Below are 26,029 nucleotides of genomic sequence, written 5' to 3'. Positions count from 1 at the left end.
CAAGGGGAGGACAGATCCAGGCCCTGCACAGGCTCGAGCCCCGAAACAAGTTGGTCCCAAACCTGGTTGCGCCCAAGATTTTTCAGACATCAGGCAATAAGTCCCCTTTTTGTTTAATATTCTGTGACTGAGTGAGAAAGCCTTAAATGACACAACTTTCAAGCAGTGTGCTGGCCTAGAAATGTGGGAGCTATTTCGATTTTCCCCTCTCCCCCACTGTCCACATGCTATGTGGCATGTCTGCACATTCTCCTTCCTCAATTTCTTCTCACTATGATGCCTTTTCTCCACTTCCCTAACTCAGGATTGAAGAAAGAAAATCAGTATTGGCAAATACCCATTACGTACTTATAGACTGTGAGGACATGTTCACTTTCTTTTTTTTTTTTTTAAGATTTTATTTATTTATTTGGTTATTTGAGAGGGGGGAGAGAGAGAGCATGAGCGGTGGGGGGGGACAGAGAGAGAGGGAGAGCAGACTCCCCTCTGAGCAGAGAGTCGGATGTGGGGCTTGATCCCAGGACCCTGGGATCATGACCCGAGCCAAAGGCAGACACCCAACTGACTGAGCCACCCAGGTGCCCCCATGTTCACTTTTTAATCCTGACAACAACCCTGTGAGGAATCGGAAGCACGGAGACAGTGACTAACTAGTCCAAGGCCGCCCAGTGAGCCCTTGGTGATTCCAACTCCAGAGGCCACACTTAATACCACCCTGCCATACTAACTTGATAAACATTTGCTGAACAGCTAACCTCGGGAGCAGTACCATAGAAACGACTCCAGGCAGTACCCCACATGGCACAGGCCAGGGATTACTTAGTCCTTTTTGAAAATGGCAATGACCCTAACGCAGTTTGTTCATGTCAGGAGTCACACACACCCGTCCTGACTATGTTTCTCAGGGAATGTGTCATTAATCACTAAATCCACCTGTTCTTAACTCCAAAGCTTGCTGAGCCTGTTTGCAGAGAGAGAGAAGCAACAGAAGCTAGGTTGTGGCCATGCCACTTCCTTTAATCAATCATGAAAAGACTAACACATGGCCCGGGTGATGTTCTCAGCATGAATTCACACACGCATGTACATACATGCATGCATACGGACAATCCAGTCTGCCCATCTGTCTTTAAAATACAGCATTCCATAGAGGCTCTCCTGAATAGTCCTGTAAAACTATTTCCAGCTCCATTCCTGGGCTCCTCCTATTGAAAGAGAATCTTCATTGCTTGTCCTGCAGCAACCCCCCTCTCAGTTCCTTCAAATCCACTGAGCTCATGCTGGGACTTCTGCATCTACCGGGTTGCTCCTCCCACCTCCTCCACCCATCAGCAGCTGCTCTTCCTTTGGCACTGCTTCAGGGAGGCCCTTCCTGCCCACCCTGTCCAAGGTAAGACTCCCTTCTTACCAGCCCCTTAGTCAGAATCTAAGCCCCTTGACAATTTTCTTTGAGACCCTTAGAAAAATGTGCAACTGTTTTGTCCATTTGTATGTTTACTTAGGTTTTATTTGTGTTTGCACGTGCTTTTCCTTTGTCTTTCTCCTTTATAAGGATGAATCTGGATAGGCATCGCAACAGCAGGGAAACTGGTTGTTGCTCTTGTGTCCCTAGTATATTTCATAGGCCTGATGTATGTAACAAATTCTCGATATGTTATTTGTTGGATGAACAGTAAAAAGAATGAGAGACTAGGACAGAGGTCCTGGGAGGCTGATTTCACCCTGATCCTAGATGAGCTGGTATGGCTCTTTTAACCTGCTTAATTGGTATAGATGGGCAAAATGGGCAAAATCCCCCAGACCTGGATCCTTCTCCATTTGATAGATGGATTCTCCTGTTCATGGGTGGCTAAAACATTTACCGCGAATTGTCTGAAAACATGTTCATGTTATCCCACGAGACCCTGAATTTCATGCTTCTGTCTGGCTTGGCCCCAACTGTAAAGTCATGCTAATGACAAAGCCCTACCTTCTTCAGAGGGCTCAGCATCCAGCTGGGGAGCCAGGCAGGTGAGCCGTCCTGCTGTGGAGGAGAGAGGACTTAGGGGACTGGAGTGGAGTCGTGAGGAAGAGCATTTATTATACCGATAGTGAGTTTTCTACTTAATGGTCCATGTGAATGTGAACAGTCGAGGCAAATGTTCCTCAAGAGAAGTGAGGACCCAAGAACCCTTTTCCACTTATCTTGTGCCTCCAGGAACAACTCCCTCTCTACACACCTCTAACCTGGGGGGAACAGAAAACAGTTTGAATGATGTGAATCATTCAAGCTTTCTGTTCAAACACCATAAAAGAAAATACAACTTGTTAGGGTCACACTGATAAGACTGAAGGACATTTTAACCTCTGCTAAGTTAACACATTTTTAGTTAGCAACCTGGAAGCAATTGTGGTTTTATATACAGTATTGGGTATCTATGTGCCTATCTAATGATTCAGTAAGTGAGTCATTCCCTCTTCTGTTCCTCTGCCCAATTCCGAAAAGCTACCTTTTCCTATTACAATTTTTTTTTAAAGATTTTATTTAGAGAGAGCGAGCGAGAACGTGGGTGGAGGGAGGGGCAGAGGGAGAGAGAGAATCTCAAGCAGACTCCCCACTGAACAGGGAGCCTGACACGGGGCTCGAACCCAGGACCCTGGGATCATGACCTGAGCCGAAGGCAGATGCTCAACCAACTGAGCCACCCAGGAGCCCTCCTATTACGATTTTTTGTTAAATCTCTCCTCTTGCTTTCCATCCCTGCTCAGGCCCTCTGCATCTTTCACTCGCTATGAAATTGCTCCCAGAGTGGGCTCCTTGACATCGGTCTCGCCTTTGAGAACCTGGCCCCACACTGGCACCAGACAGGTGGCACCGAAATGCCACTGACCACATCCCCACTCTGCCCCCTACCCTTCAATATCCCCTCTTGTCCATGCCACCCCGCTCCTTAGCTGGGAACTGAAGTCCCAACCACCTGGCCAGAGGAAGGTTGCCTATCTCTTCAGCATTTCTGAGACCTCAGACCAGCTGCCCAGTGCTTACTTTTAAACACATTTCATGCCCCTTAAATGCCTTAGGGATGAATAAATTAGAAAAACCCTAAATAAATAAACAAGCCTTGGGCCTTCATAAAACATGTCGCTGCCTAATCATAAATAAATCTCGCTGTCTAAGGGAGCAATGGTGTCAGGCAAATGTCACAGAAAATAAATATAATGAGATAAAATGCAGTGCCCACTTTCTTAAATAGAAAAATACTGACCCCCAAGGCAGTGGAGATAACTAGATTTCCTTCCTCCAGTTCCACCTCCTGACTTTGCCCACCCCTAACCCCACCCTTGCAGTCTACAGTCCAAGGCTGTGCCAACAAAGCCGTTGTGTTCCAGAGACTTCTCCTATTTGGCCTGAGCTGCTGTCTTCTAGGTAACTAGAGTGTGGTAAGTATTACTGCAATACAAAATACCTTTCAGTGTGTAAGCTTTTTCTTTCCCATCTTCTTTCAAAAGAAAAACAAATTATTAAAAAAATAAACCGTAGAACGAGTAAAACCTTACTATGTAATTAACACAAGCCAAGGCAGAATTGAGTGGTAGGTATTCATCATTTGCCTCATTGAAAAAAATTTTTTTTTAAAACTCATATGTCTGCAGCATGCGGTTGTCTTTTAAATTAAATTTGGCAGTAGTGATCCTAAGAGCCTAGTAGACTGTTTCTTTAAAATGTGCCACTAGAGATACATTTTTAAGAGGAAAAAAACTTTCTTCATCATTGCAGAAGAAAGCATTGTGTTACCATTCTGACTGGTGTGTTTAAATGGAATATTTTAAATTGCTTCTAGAAAGTTTCTTATTTTATAATTGGTTTCAGGAATTGCTGTTGGAATTAGTTTTGCTAGTAGGGAGGCACGATTTCTGCTTCCATTTTGAGGTTTATTATTATCTTATTGTCAGAATTAACTCTAAATGTCTCTGTGTGTTTTTATATAACAAAAACAAATTTTTTTGAAATTGTGATGATCTGGCCACTTGTTACCTTTCCTGATTTGTAGCATTGTTGTTCTCAGCAATAATACCACTGCAGCTCAGGGCGTCTGGTGGCTCAGTCGGTTAAGTGTCTGCCTTCGGCTCAGGTCATGATCCTGGGGTCCTGGGATCGAGCCCCACATCAGGCTCCCTGCTCAGCGGAGAGCCTGCTTCTCCCTCTCCCCCTGCCTGCCACTCTGCCTACTTGTGCTCATTCTCTCTATCTCTCTGTCGAATAAATAAATAAAATCTTTTAAAAAAAAATACCAGGGCAGCTGTCCATAGTTTCCCTGTTGAAGGAATGAAAAGCTTTTCTCACTTGCATGATTTAAAGGAAGAGGAAAAAAGAAAGTTTTTTCTCCCTCTTTTGTCCAGATCCCCTAAGACAAGCACCTTTCTTAAAAATGGTTGTTACAAGGGAGGGGGTAGGGGGTCGGGAGGTGGTATTTCTGACATCTAGATGTCTAGGCTAGAGACTTTAAAATCGTGTGTATGAAACTTAAAATTTCTAACAATAAAAAATTAAAAAAATAAAAGAAACTTAAAATTTCTAACTTCATACCTTTATTTATTTATTTATTTATTTATTTTAAGATTTTATTTATTTATTTGACAGAGACACAGCGAGAGAGGGAACACAAGCAGGGGGAGAGGGAGAGGGAGAAGCAGGCTGCCCGCGGAGCAGGGAGCCCGATGCAGGGCTCGATCCCAGGACCCTGGGATCATGACCTGAGCCGAAGGCAGACACCTAACCAACTGAGCCAACTGTTTGTTCATTTATTTAAAAAAAAAACACCCATTGAGCATCTTGTCTGCTCCAGGCTCTGTAGTAGGATAAAAAGTTGACTGGCGAGCAGCGGCACTGTCACCCTCACTCCAGTAGAAGAGAAGGACCTGAAAACAACTGACCTGATGGGAGTCTTTAGACGTCTTAAATGCGCTGAAAAAGTTAGAGTGTGCTCCCTGTCTATACCCTTTCAGACGTAAATAAGTATAAAGTCCAATATAATTATGATTATGTCCCTCAAGGGTTACATTTATTTGAGCAGGGAGGCTAAATATTTTTCTAAAATTTTCTCTCATTTATTTTACTTTATTGCTCCAGCTTTACTGGTGCCCTAAGGATGGGCTGAGTTTACCTCCTGGTTGGTAACCAACCTTAAGAGCACCTGAAATTGTTAGCAAAATGTAGAGGAAGTCCAGCGGCTTGAGCGGGCATCCCATGGTTAGCCATCAGTTTTATTGAGACATTAGCACTGAATATTGCATGGAAGCTCACTTGGGTTTAACTTGAGGGACTGAAAATGGAGACAAATGTGTGTGAATTTAATGGATGACCCTCTTAGCACATTGACCACGTTCTGGAAGAATACATCTGGAGGCTTTTGAGAAAAAAATATTTTATAATCAAGTGTTTGTAGAGTCTGCTGCCTTTTCCCTGAACTAAAATTGTCAACATTTAAGTGTTTCATGGCCACGAGTAACTGTATTTTCACTGAAGTTTTGAGATCTATTTACACCAACTAGAAGACTCAAAATGGTTGTGTTGTTGTCCTATAAAGTATTGTATGGGTCCTGCTCAAGTTTTAGATTACAGACACCACCCAAACTCAACAACCTGCAAGTTTTGATAGTTGACTTTATGGCTAAGGACCAGCACTATCTTAGCCTGCTTTACTTCCATCATCGGTACAAGTGGTTGACAAGGGGAGGGGCGGATTGGGGTGGAAGGGACGCTTCCACCCACTTACAATAAAACAAAATTTAAAATCACTTAATGAACTTCACTGTTTAGCCAAATTAAAAAAAAAAAAAGTCTATTGGCGATGATCTGTACTGGAGTGGATGCAGCTATTGGCTACGTTGACTTACCAGGTAAGGGACCTCTGGCCCGCATATTTAAAAAGGACAGGTAATTCCAATTCAAATATGAGTCACAGCAAGATTTAAAATAGAGTGCTATGCTGCATAGCTCTTCTAGTTCTTTTAGCCAAAATATTAAATCTGAGACATCTACAGGACAGCTGTCCTGTAGATGCAGTAGATGCCAGATAGGCTAAGCATGGGAGAGCCAAACCCTCTGCAGGTCCAGTTGCTGGTGATACCCTCTTCTCCTTTTGAGATTCCTCTCTGCTGAGCTCCTACTGGAGACAAAGAGTTCCAGGAAGGACATGAAGAGAGAAACAGAATAAAGGCAATACATGAGTCTGGGGAAATAGACCATTGCCTAAGTGAGGGATCTGGTTTTAGTTGAGGGATTTTAGGATATTTGCATATGAGTTGTGACTTTTAAGTTAACTCAAAGATCGAGTCACTCAATTAATAATATTTTAACCTTTAATTCTGCAGACAGAAATAAATTGTGGGATGAGCTGGAAGAATTCCAATTAAACTCTTTCTTAGAAAGAAAGACCCTCTCTGCTCTTCTACACCAACTCAGGAGTCATAGCAGGGGTCTTAACTAATCAGATAATAATTCTGAGCTAGAGCACAATGATTGGCTATCACTTCTAAAAGAGATGAATGCTTGCTCCCCAAGTGTAATAAACAGCAAGATCTACCCTGTAGGAGAAATGGATTTATTGCCATATTTAGGAGAATATTCATTAAAACATAGTCCTGTGCATGAATTATTTTTTATTGGACTAAACATAAGGACATACATCACAAATTTCAATAAGGTTCATTTTTGAATGGTGGATTTATGAGAGATTCTTTTGATATTTTTGTGATTTTTTTAGAGTATCTTCATTGAACATATTATTTTGACTAAATTTTTATAATTATACATGTTTGCAGTAAAAATTTAGGTGGTAGGGGAAATTTGAAACTGGGGGGGGGAAATGTGTGTTTTATTTTTGTGTAAAAGACTTAAGCTCCACTACTTCAGTACTCAAATCTTCATTTCGGCTAGACTTTCTTTAATACGGTGATTTTCAACCCTCACCACACCTTGGAGTCACCTGGGAAGCATTAAACATATCCACTCCAAGGCCACTAACCCCCTCGCCCAGACCAATGGGTCAGAATAAGAGTGAGGCCAAGTGGTTGGTATTTGTAAAAGGTCAACTCTTTGCACTATCTACGATTCCATGTTGCAGTTCTTTGGTCTCCATAACACTGCCCAGGAAGTTAGTTATTTAAAATTGGACTCCAAGGGTGTTTTACTGCCTTTTTTTATTGCCACAGTGAGTAGGTTTTGCTAACACCTGATATAAGCATTTTCCAGATTCTACAGTGCACAGCTTTGGGACTTTGATCACTCCTCTGCTCACATGCAGCTCATTAGTACATGCAGAAGATATACCTCTTAACAAAATAGTATCTGCTTCTTTTAAATGCTCATTTAAATGTCAATTGTAGTCTGTATTGGCCATTTTTCCTTTCTCAGTTTCCCCACTGTTCACTTGCTAAAGCAGGCCCAGAACTGGTTTCTGAGGAAAACAGGCCTTCTCACAAATATGCCTTTAGCTTATCTCCATGTTGAGTTAGGATGGCCATTAGCTCACCTCCATGCTACACCAGGGTGCCTTCTATTCAGCTGTGTGGCCTGGCTGCATCATTTCATTTTTATAACCATGCATTTCATGCATTTGCCTTTATAACCATGTCTTTCCTTCTGCATACCTGTTCCTATGCATGATAAGCAGCCCTCATGGGAATCTGAACTTGGGTTCTCACCAAAGACTTCTAATTCAGACCCATTGGTGCCCAATTTTTATCAAATCCTAGCTGGTGAAAATACTGCTCATGAAGGGTTTCCAAGAATATACATCCACATGTCTCTCTGAACAATCTACATTTTAAATCTGATTTTTAATCCTGAATCATCCAGATGATTAGAGAGAGAAGGAGTTCCCTGGGATCATGTTAGCTGCTCATCGATTGCTCTCAGTGAATCTACACCAGCATTGCCCTTTAACCCTATAGTAGGAAATAAGTTCTCAGAAATCACTGTTCTGTTTATTGTAAAGATACTGTTAAAGGCTTTGACCACCTCATGTCATATATCATCTCCTTTTTGAAGACCTTGATGAGAAATTTCTCTAGGTGTCAGTCTATTTTTATTTTATACACATGGTCAATTTCCTAAATGTTTGTATTCCCTCTTTGCTTTGCCTGACAGGGAGCCCAAAACCTCATACACAGCCCATGTCCAACACTGTACGGGAATCTTAAAGCATGTGCTAAATTTGCTCCAGACTTTATTTTCCCTGTGACCGATTTCTTCATTTTTCATTTTGTATCTTGTTTTATATGTAAGTTTGTAAGCTGCTCAAATCTTCTTAAGAACAAGATGAGAGTACGAATCAGAGTTTCTCAGCCTTGACACTGTTGGGCCAAATAATTTATTGTTGGCCCAAGGGGGGATTTTTATTTTTTTATTTTTTATTTTTTTTATTTTTTATTGTTATGTTAATCACCATACATTACATCATTAGTTCTTGATGTAGTGTTCCATGATTCATTGTTTGTGCATAACACCCAGTGCTCCCTGCAGAATGTGCCCTCTTTAATACCTATCACTGGGCGAACCCATCCCCCCACCCTCCTCCCCTCTAGAACCCTCAGTTTGTTTCTCAGAGTCCATCGTCTCTCATGGTTCGTCTCCCCCTCTGACTTACTCCCCTTCATTCTTCCCCTCCTGCTATCTTCTTCTTTTTCTTTTTTCTTAACATATGTTGCATTATTTGTTTCAGAAGTACAGATCTGTGATTCAGCAGTCTTGCGCAATTCACAGCGCTCACCATAGCACCTACCTTCCCCAATGTCTATCACTCAGCCACCCCAACCCTCCCACCCCCCACCACTCCAGCAACCCTCAGTTTGTTTCCTGAGATTAAGAATTCCTCATATCAGTGAAGTCATATGATACATGTCTTTCTCTGATTGACTTATTTCACTCAGCATAACACCCTCCAGTTCCATCCACGTCGTTGCAAATGGCAAGATCTCACTCCTTTTGATGGCTGCATAATATTCCCCAATGGGGGATTTTTAAATGGGGAGTTTGGAGGAAAGAATGGGAGGTGCATCCTTGACCTCTATCCACTAGCTGTCAATAGTAGTTCCTGGTACTGGGAAAGTACCTTTCACTTGACAGATTTATCTCCAGCTTTTAGGGAAGAAGGGCAAGAAAAAGAGGTAAAAATGACCTTCCAGCTTCTGCCATTTTCTCAAAGTCCTTCAGCTTAATAACATTCAACATGCCAAGCTGCCATATTTTAGGGTAGTGTATCCTGAACCCCAATACTTAGTATTTTCTAGGATATGTGCAAGTCACTGTTTGGGGGGGCCCAGACGACTGAAGCCCACTTTCACCCTCAGAAAAACCTGCAAACAAACAAAAAAAGAAAACAAAATAAAAATAAAAGTGCTCAGTTTGCACATCTCTGTATCTCATATCTCAAGTTAATGTAGCTTCTGAGGGCTTTCCCGATGACCCTTGGGAAAAGGAAGTGGAGATACTATTACTGGCATTTAAACAAAAAAGGCACAGAGGTAGCCAAGTACCTAGTGTAGCTAGTGCCCAGCGTGCGGACTCCCGCGTCCAGCAGGCTCTCCACCATATCATGAGAGTGTTGAAAAAGTTGAGCAGGAAGACAGGCAAATCCAACTTGGAGGATTAAGAATGGCTTCATGAAGGAGGTGACATTTGAGATGAGATGTTAACAAGTAAGCAGGTAAACAAGGGACAAGAGCTCAGGGCAGGAGCGGGATGGAGGGAATTCTTGCAGACTGGTGAGCACTGTGGTCTGACTGGATAGATAAGGGAAGGAAATGGTAAAGGACTGGAAAAAAATAGGATTGGTCCTTTTCTGAGGGCACCCTGAAATGGTTCAGGAGGGAACGGGCATTCTTCCCCAAGAGCCATGTATGCCTGACAGCAGGGTACAAACTTTAAGACAAAAGCAGCAGAGAAGCTGAATTAATTAGGTCACCAGAGAGACTAGTGATGGTAGAAGGATGAGAGACCTAGGAGGATCCAGTGGATCCTGTGCTCTTTACCCCCCAAGTTAAATGTTTTAGTGGGCAAAAATCTTTACTTCCTTAATGAAAGTAGGATAAAGGACTCTCTGGTGTCAGAAAAATTCCCAGTCGAGCACTATCAAATATGCAAATACTCCTGAGAGGGCTCTTACTTTAAGGATAACAAAGCACAAGCACCATTTTTAACAAAAGGGGAAATGTTTTGGAGTAGCTTTTTGGTTATAGAAATTGTTTAGCTTCAATTAGGAAATGTCATAACTTCAATTACACACAATTGACTTTAAATTTACATATAACATAGTTTTCCTTGTTTTGGCTAAAATTTTCAGAAAATGATGTGATTGGTGGTATATTAGTCAAGGATCCTATTGTGATACAGGCAAGGCAGGGCTCTGTAGGTGATCCTCATAGCTGGCTCCAGAGGCAGATCAGACTCAGGATTAGCAGCAGGCCTGCTTTGGTGCTTCCGGGTGCTGGAGAAGCTCAAAGAAGGAGATTTTTGGGGAGGAGCAGGATCTGAGTGTGTCTGGGGAGAGAGGGAAGGCTAGAAGCCAGATACTGGTAAGCGAGGAAACTCCTTTCCAATCCAAGTCTATAAGGAGAAGGGATATATCCTCAGCTAAGGCCCAACGTGAGGGCTTCACTAAGTTGGGCAGAATGCCCTCCTGCCACCACTCCATCACCGTGGACAGTGACCAGAGGCTTTTTGTTTCCAGATATTATTTAGTTTAAATTAAGAAATGTCATCCTTTCAACTATGCATAATCATTTTTATAACTGAGAGTTTTCAGGGTTTGGCTAAAATTTCAGAAATGACTTTGTAGGAGAGAAAAACTAATTTACCCTCTACCCTTCTAAGTTCTCAACTAGGGCCCCTGGAAGAAAAGACAGATTAAGAAGAGAAAAACAGAAGTTGATTACACATGTATCTCATATACATGGGAGAGATGAAGGAAAATGAGTAACTTTCAGAGGTGGTTTAGAATTCAGGCTTAAACACCAGCTTCAGCTAAAGGCACTAGAGAGAAAGTGTTGGGGGGAAGCCAGTTATGGGGAGGGGAGCAGGAAAATAAGGGTAAGATTTGCTATGCAGATTTAATTCCATAAGTCTTAACATTGATTAGAGTCCCTTGTGATATAGAGTCATCCCTCTCTTTCTGATAGGAGAGTGGGACAGTTACAAATGGAAATTTTCCCTTATAAATGTAAACTTCCCTTAAGGGTAACTTTGACTCTGTTTTCAGAGCTTCTCCTGTGTGTGCTGTTTCTCAAAATAATGGACTCAAAATAACTCTTATGCCAAAGAGGCATATTTTGGAATGGCATTTTCTGGTCTATATGCAATAGGTACAAAGACAGAGTCCCCATGTGATGCAGAGAAGACAGAATTCTGTTTGAGACGCAGGGTAGTGGGATAAATGGTTCCAGATGCAGACTCAGAACTAGCATTGAAAGACAGGCCTGCTGGGGGCTGTTTGGATGCTGGAGAAGCTCAAAGTGACTCAAAGCAGGGCCTTCCCAATTGACTTTATTTACTTTGCTTTTCCAGAAATGGGTTGCATATAACCCATGGAATGATCTAGTAGAAAGCTGAAAGCCAGAAGGAAGTGGACAGAGGAGAAAGGAGGGATGGAAATAGAGGGAATGAGGAGCCTGGGGAAAACCAAGATGAGCGATATTCAGTGGTTTGGTGGATCCCATCAACAAAGCTGAGACTGGTTGAGAGAAATGGAGCCTATGCAGGCCCGAGGCCAGTCAGTGCGACTCCTCCAAAGATAGGACTTGGAAGACAGGACTTGGTAGAATGGAAGAATATCGACTTTGGCTTCAGCTTACCTGCCTGGGAACCTGGCTACGCTGCTCCAGGTATTTGGTTTCAAATTAGGAGAAAAGATTGTTATGAGGCTAGAATCCCATCACGAACCTAAGATTACTTAACATGGAAACTGGCAGTAGAAACTGCTCAAGAAATTTCAGTTTCTTTCCTTTGTCCGTGAATAAACAATTGCATTCCCAGAGGAAATGCTCTTCTAAGAATTTAGATAGAAAATCATAAATCGTGGCCACCACTAGGGTCCTTGGCCTCTGCTCACTCCCTGGTGGGAGCTGCAGGGTGCAGCTTCCTGCACAACCTAAGAAAGCCCCATTGTTTTGGTTTCCCCTACATCAATCCCATTCCTGTAAATTGGGAGGCAGGAACTCCCCCACCCACCATGATATTCTCTAATTCCAAAGTTATTCCGAAAACCCTCCAGATAAATGGAGAATGCCCAGTTAATTGTGAATTTCACTAATGGCTTTCTTTAGTTGAAATTTGAATTTCAACTAAAGAATGAAAAATGTTTTAGTATAAGTCTGTCTCACATATTGCTTGGGACTTACTTATTCAAATTTAACAGAATCTCCTTTATTTTTTCCCCTAAATGTGGCAACTCTATTTAATCATGTAATCATAATTTCTGTTTTTCTCAGTCTTATGCCTAGGCTTCTGCTTCCCAGATTCTTGTAGCACCTTATGGGTAAAAAGAAAGATGGTGGCATCACCAGGTATTGACAAGGACGTGGGAAAAATGGAACTCTCATCCATTACTGATGGGAATGTAAATTGGTACCACCACTTGACAATACTGTTTGGCACTATCTACCAAACCTAGGACCCAGCAGTTCTACTCTAGGTGTAGACACAACAGAAATACATACCTCATCGACCTAAAGATATGTACAAGAATGTTCATAGCACTAGGATGCTGTTCCTAATAGTCCAAACTGGAAACAATACAATGGTAGCATGGATAAATATGTTGTTTATATCTATGTGATGATTTATTATATGTCAATAAGAATAAATGAATTATCGCTGTATGCTACCTGGTTGCATCTCACAGTCCTAACTTTGTGCAAAAGAAGCCAGACACAGAAGAATAAATAGTGCATATAATTCAACATGTGTAAGGCTCAAACACAGGCAGAGGCAGAAGGCCTTCCTAAGAGAGTAAGGAGGGCTTCTGTGGTGCTGGTAATGTCCTTCTTCTTGAATCAGGCTGTGGTACAAGAACTGTTCACTGTTAAATTCATCAGTCATGTTGACGATTTCGGCACTTTACTGAATGTATATTGTACTTCAGTTAGAGGTTTACTGAGAGTTGAGGTCTATCCCGATGGGACTCTTTCTGTAGACCCACATGGTTGGAAACCCCTCTAGAGTGTATGTGTGGTTTCCTTTGTTCACAGAACTATGTGTTAGATCTGGGGGAAGGAACTGCAAGACATCTATCTGCTAAAACTATGTGAAAGACCTAATAGTCACATTTTTAAAATCTTAGATATTGGTGTATCCCAACAATCTGTATAACTCTAGGGTGTGATAGTTTAGGGGTGAGTATGATTTGAACTCATTCATGTTTAGAAGGTGTTTGAAACTGAGAACCAGGCAGATCCATCTACTCTGACCCTAACCATGGCCCTAAAGTAAAGAAATTGGACCCCAAAGATTACAGGTGGGGAATTTTTGAAGTATGTCCATATTCAAGTGGAGATCAAAGAAGTCCAACTGAAAGAAAGAACTCTACCACTTTGAACAAATTTCTTTTTAAAAGGGCTATTTTGAGGATTATGATTCTGACTTTGGAGGAACTATGGTGATTAGCAGTGGAAAGAATCACATGTAAAATTCCTTAAATAAAAATTTATTGACTTTAAATTTAAAAAAAAGTTTATTGAAAGAGAAAAAAAAGTAGAATTGAAGGGTTGCACTGTCCACATAGGAACAAAAGCAGAAGGAAAAGAGGCAGGTGGGTGGGAGGGGAACGACTAGCAGGAGGTGCCACACAGGAGAGGGATTTCGGAACAGGATGTGAACAAATCTATGGGAAAACCGGGGCATGTAATGATCCCTGAGTTCTAGCCTTTGAAACATGTGTGACTAGGAAGCAACGTTTTAGGTCCCATTCCTCACAAGGACTGCTTGTCTGGCTACTGTAGACCCGGTTTTTATACCCCTGGGAAACTGAATCAGACACCATTAGAACCCCTCCAGAAGCTCATGCTTCATGATGCCCTTGATGTTTTTGAACCATGGTTTCTCAGCACTGTTGTTGACATTTGGGGATAGAACTTTATTTGTTGTGGGGGCTGTCCTGCGTTTTGCAGGATGTTTAGCAACATCTCTGGCCTCCATCCACTAGAATAACCATAGCACCTCACCCCCAATTGTGACAACCAAAAATATCTCAAAGCATTGCCAAATGTCCCCTGGGGGCGGGGGGTCAAAATAATCCTGGCTGTGAACCAGTTAACTGAATGTGTGTGGTGGAACTCTAGAGGAAGTTTTTGGGTTTTTTTGCATTTTCTTCCTCCTTTACTTTTTTTAAGTAATTTTTATTGTTATGTTAATCACCATACATTCCATCTTTAGTTTTTGATGTAGTGTTCCATGATTCATTGTTTGCGCATAACACCCAGTGCTCCATGCAGAACGTGCTCTCCTTTATACCCATCACCGGGCTAACCCATCCCCCCACCCCCTCCCCTCTAGAACCCTCAGGTTGTTTTTCAGAGTCCATCGTCTCTCATGGTTCGTCTCCCCCTCTGACTTACTCCCCTTCATTCTTCCCCTCCTGCTATCTTCTTCTTTTTTTTTTCCCTTGACATATAATGTATTATTTGTTTCAGAGGTACAGGTCTGTGATTCAACAGTCTTGCACAATTCACAGCGCTCACCATAGCACATACCCTCCCCAATGTCTATCACTAGAGGAAGTTTTTGAGTGACTGGGTTCAAGATACTAAAAACACATCCCTAGATAAATACACACGAGCACACACATACAGACCAACAGGCGTACTTCAAAGAAAGCAAAGTTAGTCACAAACTGTCCACCTCCCTATAGTTCCAAAATTTGCCTGGGAAGGGACACCTTAAGAAATGCTTACCTTTCCTTCCCAAACAGGTCTTGCTCACTTTAGCTGGCCAAGATTCATAATCCCAGATTGAGAAACTCCTTGGAAATAAGCGTAACAGCTTTGGAATCCCAAGAACTGAATTCAAATCCCAGCCCTGCCACTCTGTCACTGTGGACGTGTGACTTACTTTCTGTTTCTTTCCCCTTCATCTGTGGCTTTGTGGAAGACATGCCTCATGTCCTCATCTATAAATTAAGGATGTTGGACTAGCGATCATGACTTTTCCTTGGCCCTGGCATGTAACCTTTTTGGGAATTTACTGGTTGAAAAACAGGTGGTAAGAGTCCCTGTGTTAGATTAGGAATTAAATTAATTGACCTAACACACACAATACAATTTAGGATAGATGTGATTTGCATGTAGGGCAATCGCAGCAGATGCCCATTTCAGGATTCCTATCAGAACTGATTCTCCAGCCTGCTCACTGGCATTTTTTTTTTTTTTTAAGATTTGATTTATTTATTTGACACAGAGAGAGAGAGTGAGAGGGAACACAAGCAGGGGGAAACGGCAGGCAAAGGGAGAAGCAGGCTTCCTGCTGAGCAAGGAGCCCAATGCGGGACTCGATCCCAGGACCCTGGGATCATGACCTGAGCCGAAGGCAGACGCTTAACCAACCAACCATCCAGGCATCCCTGCTCACTGGCATTTTGTTTTTACACTAAACACAGCAAATTTTATACTTACTGTAAACTAGTGACTACAACAAATAGATATTTCCAGGGCTGTACAAAGGGTAACGAAGCGCTGGAGGAATAGTTAAGATAGAGTCTTTGCCCTGGAATAATTTTTAGGGTTGGGGTCTTGAAAAGAACTTTAACATAGTTTTCCATTTTGGTACGTTGGCTAAACTGATTTGTGTGGTTATGTGAACTTTTTCACCCAAAGCATTGATTCTTCTAAGAAGTAATTTTCTATTAAGAATACAGCCTTACTGGTATATTTTTCTTTTCTTTCTTTAATGATACACTCGCAGCAGGAATAGCTATATGTACCTTTCGTGTCATGCTTTTCCCAGTATATATTTTGAAGGCATTGGATCATTCATCCTTGAGGCCAGAAGTATATCTATAACATTCAGTATCGAACAACACATTACCCGTGCAATTTATTCAACTTTTGTAACTATTTCTCAGGTAGTAGATTGAGTTCACATCATGTGCCCACTCTGATTGGATGATAGTAGGAAAGATATCATAATCCTCCTAAATAATCAGAGAGGAGAAAGATCTCTGGACTCCAATGAAATGTTTATCTAGCCCCATAGTTTCAACCATAATTCCGGGTGCAAGGTGACAGTAATTATAGAGCCTTCTCAATCTGGTGTTTTTCCCTTTGTGTCGTAAAGCAGGTTCTTGATAATAAATATTAGAGGCAGCCTTTTAACGTGGTCAGAATGCCCTGGCTTATATTATTCCATAATACCTCCACCCCATTTGTAGGGACTCACCTAGTGGGGTAATCAACTGATCACAGCCACGATCTCAGTGGAGAAAAAATCAATCAGGAAAAAGAGCAGGGCAGGGGAAGAGCTAAGAAGACCGACTGGTAAGGGCTGAGTGAGAGGGAAATGACCTGTAATCAATCAGTGGTCCGCAGAGCTGTCTGCATCACAGTCGCCTCTTAAAACTTTTACTCGCCCAGGGTCCACCCCAGCTACTGAATCAGAATCAAGTATGTGTGTTTTCAACCAGGCACTAAGGATGAGCCTAGTGCACAGTCAGGACTGAGATGCCCTCCGGGGGCATCTTTGATTGGGGCCCTCCCTGTTGCCAGGGAGGGGCAGGTGGACAGATAATGGGGCCGGATGTTCCTTGTACCTGGCTACGGGAAGTGTTAGAGGTGAGCAGGGTCGAAGGCTACAGAGTACAGCATATGGTTAGATATGAAGTAGTAAAGAAGAAAGTTTTAACATTAACCCTTGTGAAACCAAATACATTATCTCCCTCGGGAGTTCTGAAAACTTCCAGGAGACTTCACTTGATCACTGGATGAAATCTGAGAAGTATATAGGCACCACTTTGTTTGAGGGACACTATTTCTTAGTGGCTTTGCAACTACTGGATTTTTCTGTGGAAGCTTGAAATCCACCCCCCATTTTTTTTTTTTTTTTTTTTTTACAGATTCTGGCCTGATGATTTCACAAAAAGAAGTTAATCTTTTTTTTTTTTTTGTAACCGAGGACATCTGTTAAAACTTTAGCTATCAGGATACCACTAGCAATTACGGAATGAGGACTGACATTATCTAGAAGCATCAGTGTAATGACAACTTTTTTGGAGAAGTAAAGAACTTTATCTCACCAAGTTCTTAAGGGGCAATTGAGATAATGTCTATGCAATAGCTTTGTAAAAGTCATTACAATCACTATTAAATAAAACACCTCATGTGCAAAAAAGACGTTGTTCAGGATGGTTATCTTGAAATAGAAAAAAAAATCTTGCTGATAAAAAGAAAAAAGGGATCAGAGAAAAGGGCAACAAAACCCCCCAGAAAACCTGTGGAAGGAACCCTCACCCCACTTCCTTGATGTTTCTCATTACCAAGTATCGACAATAGTCCAGAAATGTCTTGCTAAGTCAGTTGAGGGTGGCCACCCCGATCAAGAAAAGTGTGATGAAATGTCTTCTCGACTGGGGTCTACATGCTATCCAACCAATACTGGTAGGTGTTTGATACCTTTTTGATTTTGTTTTCACAGGCAGTGCCCTTTGGAACTTAGCCTTAAAAATGAATCCAGTCGTTTCGCAGCCAGGATATGGTACAGGAGGTGGGATGAATAGTGACTGGCAAACTGGCATATTTGACTGCTGTGATGACCTGGGGATTTGTAAGTGCACCTAATTATTGCTCCTCCTCGACTCCCAGAATGCAGGTTCCTGACCTAATAAAACCCGTCTAACTTTTCCTGTCACTGAGCTCCTGCTCTACTGTCCAACTCGGAAGTCACAAGCTGCAAGCCCATGGGTGTATTTAGCCACCGGATGTGTTTTGTTTGTCCTGTACATGATGAACTCGCTTCATGTAGTAATTTAAAAAATACAAGGAAACATATGAAAATAAGATTTCACATAAAAATCTGGCTTTCCAATCTAGATTTCCAACTCCTCTCAAAAATTGGAAAATGTGGGAAGATGAGCCTTCATCACACATGACAGAGTTCAGCTGCTGCTTAGCATGAGCTAATCCCATTAAAAGAGATTCTCATTCTACAGTTTGCCGTATTTATTTATGCCCGCTATTGGCTATTTTGTGTTTTTCTCCCATCCATCACTCATTTTACCTGCATGATCTTGAGTTTGTGCTCCTTGTTGAGATCAATCGCCATCTGCCATTTTTCACCTCTTAGTATCACCATGCTCTTAACACATGCTCCAGCTTGTCTTCTACTTACCTCTCCCTTTTCGGACAATGCCATTCTGTGTTTTCCATCTTTCAATGCCATTCTTGCAACTCTTGTCACTGTTCCATTTCAGAAAGCACTGCAGCCTTCTACTTCTTTCCCACTACAAAACACACTTTGGTATGAGAAGTTTTTTTCTTATTTCAGAGTCTCCTGCCATATGGGTTGCAGACATTCTCTGTGGGGCTCATCTCGACATCATTTGTGAGAAACAGCCTCCTTTTTTTGTGTATGATGGAAGTGCCAGGTTCTTTGGAGATAGCTTTTTGCTTAAAAACAATCAATCAAAAAACCACTGACTCTCTTATCGTATCTAGGATACAGCCATACTGCAACTCCACCCCAGCACTTTTCAAAATAGACTTTTTACTCAAAGCATATTTGAGAACAGTTTCCTGTTTGTTGTTATTTCCTTGGGCCCTTTCTGTGCCTTGCAGAGACTCTTTAAAGTGAAACTGTGCTCAACTTTTTAAACAACTGATACCAATATCCCTTAATTTCTGCTTGCTTCCATCCTCATAACGATGATAGAGTCCTTTTGCCTGAATGACCTTCTAGAATCTATTTCCGCTCTTTGTCCCTAATGATTCTTCACTCAGTGTTTTCTGACCCTCAACCCCCTCCCACGGTTTTTCGAGGGCTTCTCAGACACCCTGATGCCACAAACTTCCTCCCCAAGCATGACCCAGAGGTAACATGGGCAGGGAAGAGAGAGAATGTGAGCACGCTCAGATTGGCAAGGCAGGAACTTCTGCAATTAAATCGGACCTGGTACAGTGACTCACAAATTAGCCCCAATTCCTCCACGGAGGGCTCTAGCAGCAAGACATAAGGAGCCAGATGACAACATTGTTTTCTCTGAGGGCCCGTGAAAGCCATTTCCTGAGCCAGCATCTTTTTGAAAGAGGTGTGATTTCTTTGAAAGCATGATGCCTTTCACTAACTCTTCTGTGTGCCTTCCCCCTGCACTCAGGCCTCTGTGGGACTTTCTTTCCCTTGTGCCTTTCGTGTCAGATCGCCTCTGACATGAACGAATGCTGTCTGTGCGGAGCGAGTGTCGCTATGAGGACCTTGTATCGGACGCGATACGGCCTCCCGGTGAGTCCCCCGCGCGCACCGGGACACACAAGCCGGGACACCTGAGGGCTCCCTTCGGGCTGACCACATCTGCGCGATTGCCCCCCTCACCTTCACGGCTTCACCCTAATCTTTTCTCTACTCCCATCCTAAATTTTTGAAGTGATTGACAGGAGCCGCGCTGCTGCCCATACCGGGGAACGTATTAGTAATAATATCTTATGTTGTTCCTGTAGAGGGGTCTCTGAAACAGTTGCTGGAAGTGAGTAGGTGAGGAATGGAGAGCCTTTAGCCTCTCCCCGCTTTGCTCAGCCGGACCCAGGACCCTGCAAATCTGCAGGCTGGACGATAGTTTGTTAGAAAGCCTTGGGGAGAAAATGGGTGTGTGGTAGATCCCTTCCGAGCTGGTACATCTGCCTCATAAGCCAGTGTTCATTCATTCAAAAGGGGTTATTGAGCATCTGGGCTCTGGCTAAGTCATAAATTGGTATTCATTCATTCAAAAGAGATTTGTCCTGAACATCGGACATGCCCAGTACTATTCCAGATGCTAGATCTAGGCACCTCAGTGAACAGAGCAAATCAAAATCCCTGTCTACATGTAGACTTACATCCTTTTTCTTCTTATTTTTTTAAGACCTTTATTTTAACATAGTTTCAAACTTAAGGAAAAGTTGCAGAAATAATAAATGGGGTGGGGGGAAGAGAAACGATGCAAGGAATTCCTGAATATACTGCACCCACATTCCCCAAATACTAAAATCTTGCCACCTTTGTTTTATTTACTCTTTTTCCTCCACCTATTTGTCTATTCTTTTTTTTCTGAAACATTGATAGGAAATTACAAACATGATGTCCTATTACCTCTATTACATCATGTATTTTTTTTTAAAGATTTTATTTATTTATTTGAGAGAGAGAGAATGAGAGATAGAGAGCAGGAGAGGGAAGAGGGTCAGAGGGAGAAGCAGATTCCCTGCCGAGCAGGGAGCCCGACGCGGGACTCGATCCCGGGACTCCAGGATCATGACCTGAGCCGAAGGCAGGCGCTTAACCAACTGAGCCACCCAGGCGCCCACATCATGTATTTCTTAATAACAAGGACATTCATTTATATAACCATAATACAATGATCAAAATCAGGAATTTAACACTGATACAGTACTATTAGCTAATTTGTGGATCTTTTTTAAACTACCAATAACATTCTGTGGATGAGAAGAAAATCAATCTGGGATCACACATTGTATTCAATTGTCCTTCCTCTTTAGTTTCCTACAATAAGGAATAGTTTCTCAGTCTTTCCTTGTCTTTCTTTTCCCCCCAAATACAGATCAGTTATTTTGTAGACTATCCTTTCAATTTGTTGTGTCAAATGTGTCCTCACAGTTGGACTTAGGTTTTACACTTTGGCAGAACCTCCATAGAACTGATGCAATATTTGCTGTGCTTCCTATCAAGAGGCACATAACATCAGTGTATCCCATTATGGTTGTTGTTTACTTTGATTACTTAGTTAGGGTAGAGTCCACCAGGATTCTCCACTGTAAGTTTGCCATTTTCCCCTTTATAATGAGTAAGGACCATGTAGAGAGATGTAAATATCCTATTGCTCATCAAACCTTCACCCATTGGGATTAACATCCATTAAAGCTTCTCACCTGAACTAGTTACTACTATGATGGTTGTCAACGGTAGAGCTTACACTCTAATAGGAGAAGATCGCTACACTGTAACTAAGTAAAAACCTTATAGGATGCTAATAAGTGGTACAGAAAAAAAAAACAAAGCAAAGAAGAGGGATAAAGAATGTTGAAGGGTTCTAATTTTATTTTATTTTTTTTCAGCATCATAAAATATATTTTTATCTGAGCAAGGTTTATCCCAGGAATGCAAAGATGGCTCAATATCAGAATATTCTACTTACAGATTCAAAAAGAAAAACCATATGATCATCTCAGTTGATGCAGAAAAAAAGTTCAACAAAATTCAATGCCCATCCACATTTTTAGAAAGGGAATTCTACTTTTAAATAGGGTTATCAGGAAAGGCTTGGTACAAAAGTGAAAGGATGAGAAGATGACCCCTCTGGGGAAGCGCCAGGCAGAAGAAAGAGTGTCACCGAAGGCTTTAAAGTAGAGTTTATCTGGAATGTTCCAGAAACTGCAAGGGGCCAGAGAGGCAGGAATAGAATGAGTGAGAGGGTGGGGGTAGGATGTCATAGAAAAAGATGACATTAGAGCAAGATTTAGAAATTCTAGGGCCTCAAGAAACCATTATAAGGACTTCCGCTGTTACTCTGAGTGAGCAGGGAAGCCACTGAAAATGTTTTAAACAAAGAAGTGATATGATGGATTCTTTTCCTGGAAACATAGCCTCTGCCCCACTCACTGCTCCCATTGCAACAGGAGCACGTTATTAATCTCCCTAAGCCTCGACCCCCTCACAGCTAAATGATCACAACAATACCTCCCCTTTAATGGGGTAGCAAGAATCATGTGAGGTAATGTGTGGAAAGGGCTTAGCACAGGACCTGGCAAGTAATAAGTGCTCAGTAAACAATCACTTTTATTTTTATTCTTTTCTCAGAGAATTACTCAGCCATTTCCTCAGGGCAGAGGTGTGTTCAGGGCCCTGGCCTCATTTCTCCTGTGTGCTTGCTCAGCTACCTGACTTGCTCAGCACTCAAGGCTGCTCTCATTCATGCTACTCCTAAGGCAGCATAACACACAGGGGTTCTTAACTTTGTGCCTTGACCTTGAACTTCCTGAATTGTATGCAGAGTGTCATGCATGGGTACTTATGTGTATGGTGTGATGGTAAGGTTCTCAAAGCAGCCCAAGACCCCAACATGGTGTATAGGAAGGGGCACTTAACTGGATCCTGGAGATAAGACTTTGGGAATAGCTCAGCATGTTCTCTGATAAATCATGTGGTGGCATCAGTTTTCTCATCTGTCATGAGGAAGTTATGCAAGATGATTTCTAGGTCTAGGATTCTAGATATAGTAGGTTTCCTCAACATACAATGCAGCAGTATATTTATAGACAGTGTATCTCTATTTCCTCCTTAGAACAGACCTAAAACTAATTCCCACGACTGATTTGTATCACTCAGGCTCTCTGTTTTCTTTCCCTTTCATATCTGTGCAAATTTTTATGAGACTGCTACAATGCAGCCTCTCTGATCTGCCCCTCCCTTCATGAATACAGCCAAGAGAGCATCTCTTTGGCCAGGGCACAACCTGTGCAGGAGAGAAGGAGGAAGAAAAGAGACAACCACTGATTGTACTACCATGAGCTGGGATATTATTCTGACATATATTTGCTCATTTACTACTCGCAAACTCTTATGGTGTGGAAATTGTTACCGCCCTTTATAAGTATGGATTGGCTCTTTGCCCCAAATGCTTACTCTGTTACATGACGATCAAAATCACTATAGCAATGGGAAAAATTTTTTTTCATTAAAAATAAATCACTCATAATCTCACCATTTAGAAGCTCCTAACTATACACCACACCCCCGCCCCACCCCACCCCACGAGCTCACAGTGTAAATTGGGAATTATATTAAACTCAACATTTAAAAACATAAATGCTGTCAAATAACGGAGCTCAAAATTATTTCAATCTGTCAAGACATGCAGTAATAAAACCAGGTTATCAGACTATAACTCCCTGGTTCCCTCAGTGACTCATGCAGCAGAATAGGAATCCCTTCAAGGGCATGTCTTCCAGAAGGTCATTGAGGACCCAATTGGACCTTCCATTGAGAGGGCCCTCAAATCCTTGCAAAGTACCCTATTCCATGGCTTTCCAAACAATAGTCATTTTTTTCTTTCTTCTTTCCACCATAATTTATGTATCTCCCCTTTGCTCCAAACTTCTTCCATTGCAGAACTTGAAAGATGTCAATGAAAATGGCTATAGAGGGATACAGTGTGGGGCCTCATCTGGCTCTGCTCACAAACTACAGAAAAATTCGTGCATTTCACAACAGGCTTTAAAGGGAAGCATCTCAGAAGAGATGTTAGAGGATGAGGCCTTTAGTCATAACCTGAGGATCAGTTAAAATCATGTCATATATGGTTAAGGGCACTGGCTTGAGAAAAGAAAGACCAAGTGCCACTACCAATTTGTTATGTGTTCTGAACAAATCATTTACCTTCATTTGGGTCATCAGAAAAATGGGGATAATGAGAATTCTCACGATAACCAGGGACATAAAATATACCTTTTAAAGAGTTTTGAAAAGCTATGTAAATGCAAGGACTTGTGTGACTATATTTATGGGCTCCATGTGGATCCACTGTTTGTTTTTTAACAGGGATCTATTTGCAGTGATTTCCTATGGCTGAGTTGTTTCCCTCTATGCAGCCTTTGTCAACTCAAGCGAGATATTGAAAAAAGAAAAGCAATGAATGCTTTCTAAAAGGTGCTTGGTAAGTTGGTGGGAATTCTTTGATTTAAGAGTATCAAAACAAATGCTCAATAACATCCTTTATTTCCTTGGTCCTCTCTCACAAATACATGAAACATCCCTTACAAAATGGAGGATAAATGATTTTTAATTGCCAGCCTACACCAACAGTTGGTAGTCAGCTTCCATGGGTTGAGAGGGCTAAACCTGGAAGGATAGGAAAGAATTCTGAGGTTTGTTAGGCTGTCTGCCATGTGATGTACCAATGAGCATGCCCCATACCAACCATGTGTATCTTAACTAGATCATGATTGGAAGTAGTCAAGATAGGTGTGTGACCAGACATTCATTTCCCTAAGTCTAGTTCCTAGGTATGCTGCTACCAACACTAATCAGTTGAGGTGTTAGATACTAAGTGTGACTGTATAATGTGCCTAGTCCGTGTTCTTGACAACACCAGAATATTAGTATAATAATCCTTCCTCCAAAGTGATGGGAAGCTATTTTAGTCTCCATAAATTCAGTGTGGACATTTCACCCAGTTATCCAAAATTCCTAAAGCCCTTACTATGAAGAGGAGTTACTGACTTTTTGGTGGCTGTGTTGTCGAAGTTGGGTAGTCTCTCATTTACCTATTTCCTAGTTCCCCTAGTCACATTTTTAATCTGAGTATCTGTTTCTCTCAGACATGCAGTCTGTTTACTTGTCCTGTCTTTCCATCTCTTATTTCTAGTCCCCGTGGAATTTGCAATCAAAGTTTAGTTTTCACCTGGAAATGATAATTATCTATAAAATCCTTTCTCCCAAGAGGTCTCTGGGAGTGTTTGATCAGGATGGCACATTCCTGTGTAGAATAAGTTGTCACTGGTGCGATCTTTTTCTTAGTTATTTTGCCACATGCCCCACAAAATGGTGTCTTCTTCACGAACATTTTAGTTCATTTCATGTTGCATTTTTGTATCCTAACATTTGTCTTCTGATTGTTTCAATGGCTTCCTGGAATGACTAAAGTGCTTTACTCAGTTTCAGGCAGAGTCAAGATGGGGAGTTTTCTTATCATTCTTTTTCCTCCTTATATTCTACCTCCTGAGAATTGGCTGTTGTCTCTCTTTGCAAGCGGTGACATTTGTTAAAAGTCCTATATTAACAACTTGACTCAGAATTTGATGCCAAAGTAGCCCTAAGGCAAGGAGGATGTGACAGTTTACTGGTACAGTTAATGAAAATGATTGTTTGGTGTTCTCTGCCTTTTGGAGACTCCTACCTTGCATGGTTGATGACCCATTGACATTTGATAACAGAAGTTAACTCTGGCAGTCTACAGAGCATTCTACTGGTTCCCTCAATCACCTAACAACAATGCTTGACACCTAGTAGTCACTTAATAAATATTGTGGAAGAATAAATCAATGCAATTTTCAAGCAAGGAAGCATAATGAGACCCTAACCTAGGAGACTCATCTGAATCTTAACTATTGATTGTGACTCTTTCTAATATATTGTACTGAATCAGGGGCCATGATTTGATGTAGATCTTAAATATGTAGCAATTTGGCAGTAAGAGATGGGTGGAATGGAAGTTTTGATATTTGGGACAAGATAATGTAAAAGATGAAACTGATAAATCCTAATTTGTTCATTCATTTATTCTCTCCTTTTTTTTTTTTTCTGATTTCTACAGGTCACATTCACAATGTGGTGAAAGAAATCCTAGAATCACATACTGCATCTGTTGAGTACTATCTCACCCCAAATCTTAGAAACTAATTCAACTAATCATATGGTTTCCAGTGGCTTCAAGACATTTTAAGTTTCTAGTTTATTTCAAAAGAAATACATTTCCAGTGCTGTTCTCTAACATGACTGCTATTAAAAAATTAATGTCCTCAACATTTCTTGTGTCTTTATTTTTTTATTTAAATTCAATTAGCCAACATATAGTACATCATTAGTTTCAGAGGTAGTGTTCAGTGATTCATCAGTGTCTTTAAATACAGCTTTATGAAAAGTTACAATATAATTTTTTTAAAAAATGAACCCAAATTTGTCAAAATGTTAAAGCTGAATGATGGGGTACATGGAGAGTCTTTTTTTTTTTAATTTTGAAAGTTTTTTTTTTTTTTGGAAGTATAGTTGGCACATAAAGATTCCTTATTCCACTTTTCTATC

At 41.4% G+C, this 26,029-nt stretch overlaps 1 protein-coding gene and 1 non-coding gene across 4 annotated transcripts; both read left to right on the top strand.

The window, feature by feature from the left end:
• Positions 1-1,278: 1,278 nt before the first annotated feature.
• LOC113925918 (placenta-specific gene 8 protein-like) lies at positions 1,279-25,751 on the top strand. Of its 3 annotated transcripts, XM_027600615.1 has the most exons (6): positions 1,332-1,390; positions 3,328-3,420; positions 17,660-17,788; positions 19,335-19,459; positions 23,768-23,882; positions 25,542-25,751. In XM_027600615.1, the coding sequence occupies exons 3-5, from the start codon at positions 17,689-17,691 to the stop codon at positions 23,870-23,872; spliced, it is 330 nt and encodes a 109-aa protein (XP_027456416.1). In that variant the 5' UTR covers positions 1,332-1,390; positions 3,328-3,420; positions 17,660-17,688; the 3' UTR covers positions 23,873-23,882; positions 25,542-25,751. The 3 variants fall into 3 exon arrangements, with proteins under 3 accessions (XP_027456418.1, XP_027456416.1, XP_027456417.1); XM_027600617.1 differs by lacking the exon at positions 3,328-3,420 and having other exon boundaries at positions 1,279-1,390; XM_027600616.1 differs by lacking the exon at positions 1,332-1,390 and having other exon boundaries at positions 3,310-3,420.
• Positions 13,139-13,268, top strand: LOC113926125. Its single transcript, XR_003521200.1, has one exon. It is a non-coding gene; the product is annotated as a small nucleolar RNA SNORA18 (small nucleolar RNA).
• Positions 25,752-26,029: the final 278 nt, after the last annotated feature.

This window comes from Zalophus californianus, chromosome 2, assembly GCF_009762305.2.
Source record: "Zalophus californianus isolate mZalCal1 chromosome 2, mZalCal1.pri.v2, whole genome shotgun sequence".
In the NCBI taxonomy this organism is placed as follows: domain Eukaryota; kingdom Metazoa; phylum Chordata; class Mammalia; order Carnivora; family Otariidae; genus Zalophus; species Zalophus californianus.
The sequence above is the reverse complement of the archived record's forward strand: the minus strand, read 5'-3'. Positions and strand labels throughout refer to the sequence as shown.

Bases quoted from the DNA above. Each gene is read 5' to 3' on its own strand.
- LOC113925918 (XM_027600617.1), top strand. From the start codon at position 17,689: ATGAATCCAGTCGTTTCGCAGCCAGGATATGGTACAGGAGGTGGGATG. The intron at 17,789-19,334 runs GTAAGTGCACCT...CCCTGCACTCAG, and splicing joins CTGTGATGACCTGGGGATTT to GCCTCTGTGGGACTTTCTTT. The intron at 19,460-23,767 runs GTGAGTCCCCCG...GTTTTTTAACAG, and splicing joins GGACGCGATACGGCCTCCCG to GGATCTATTTGCAGTGATTT.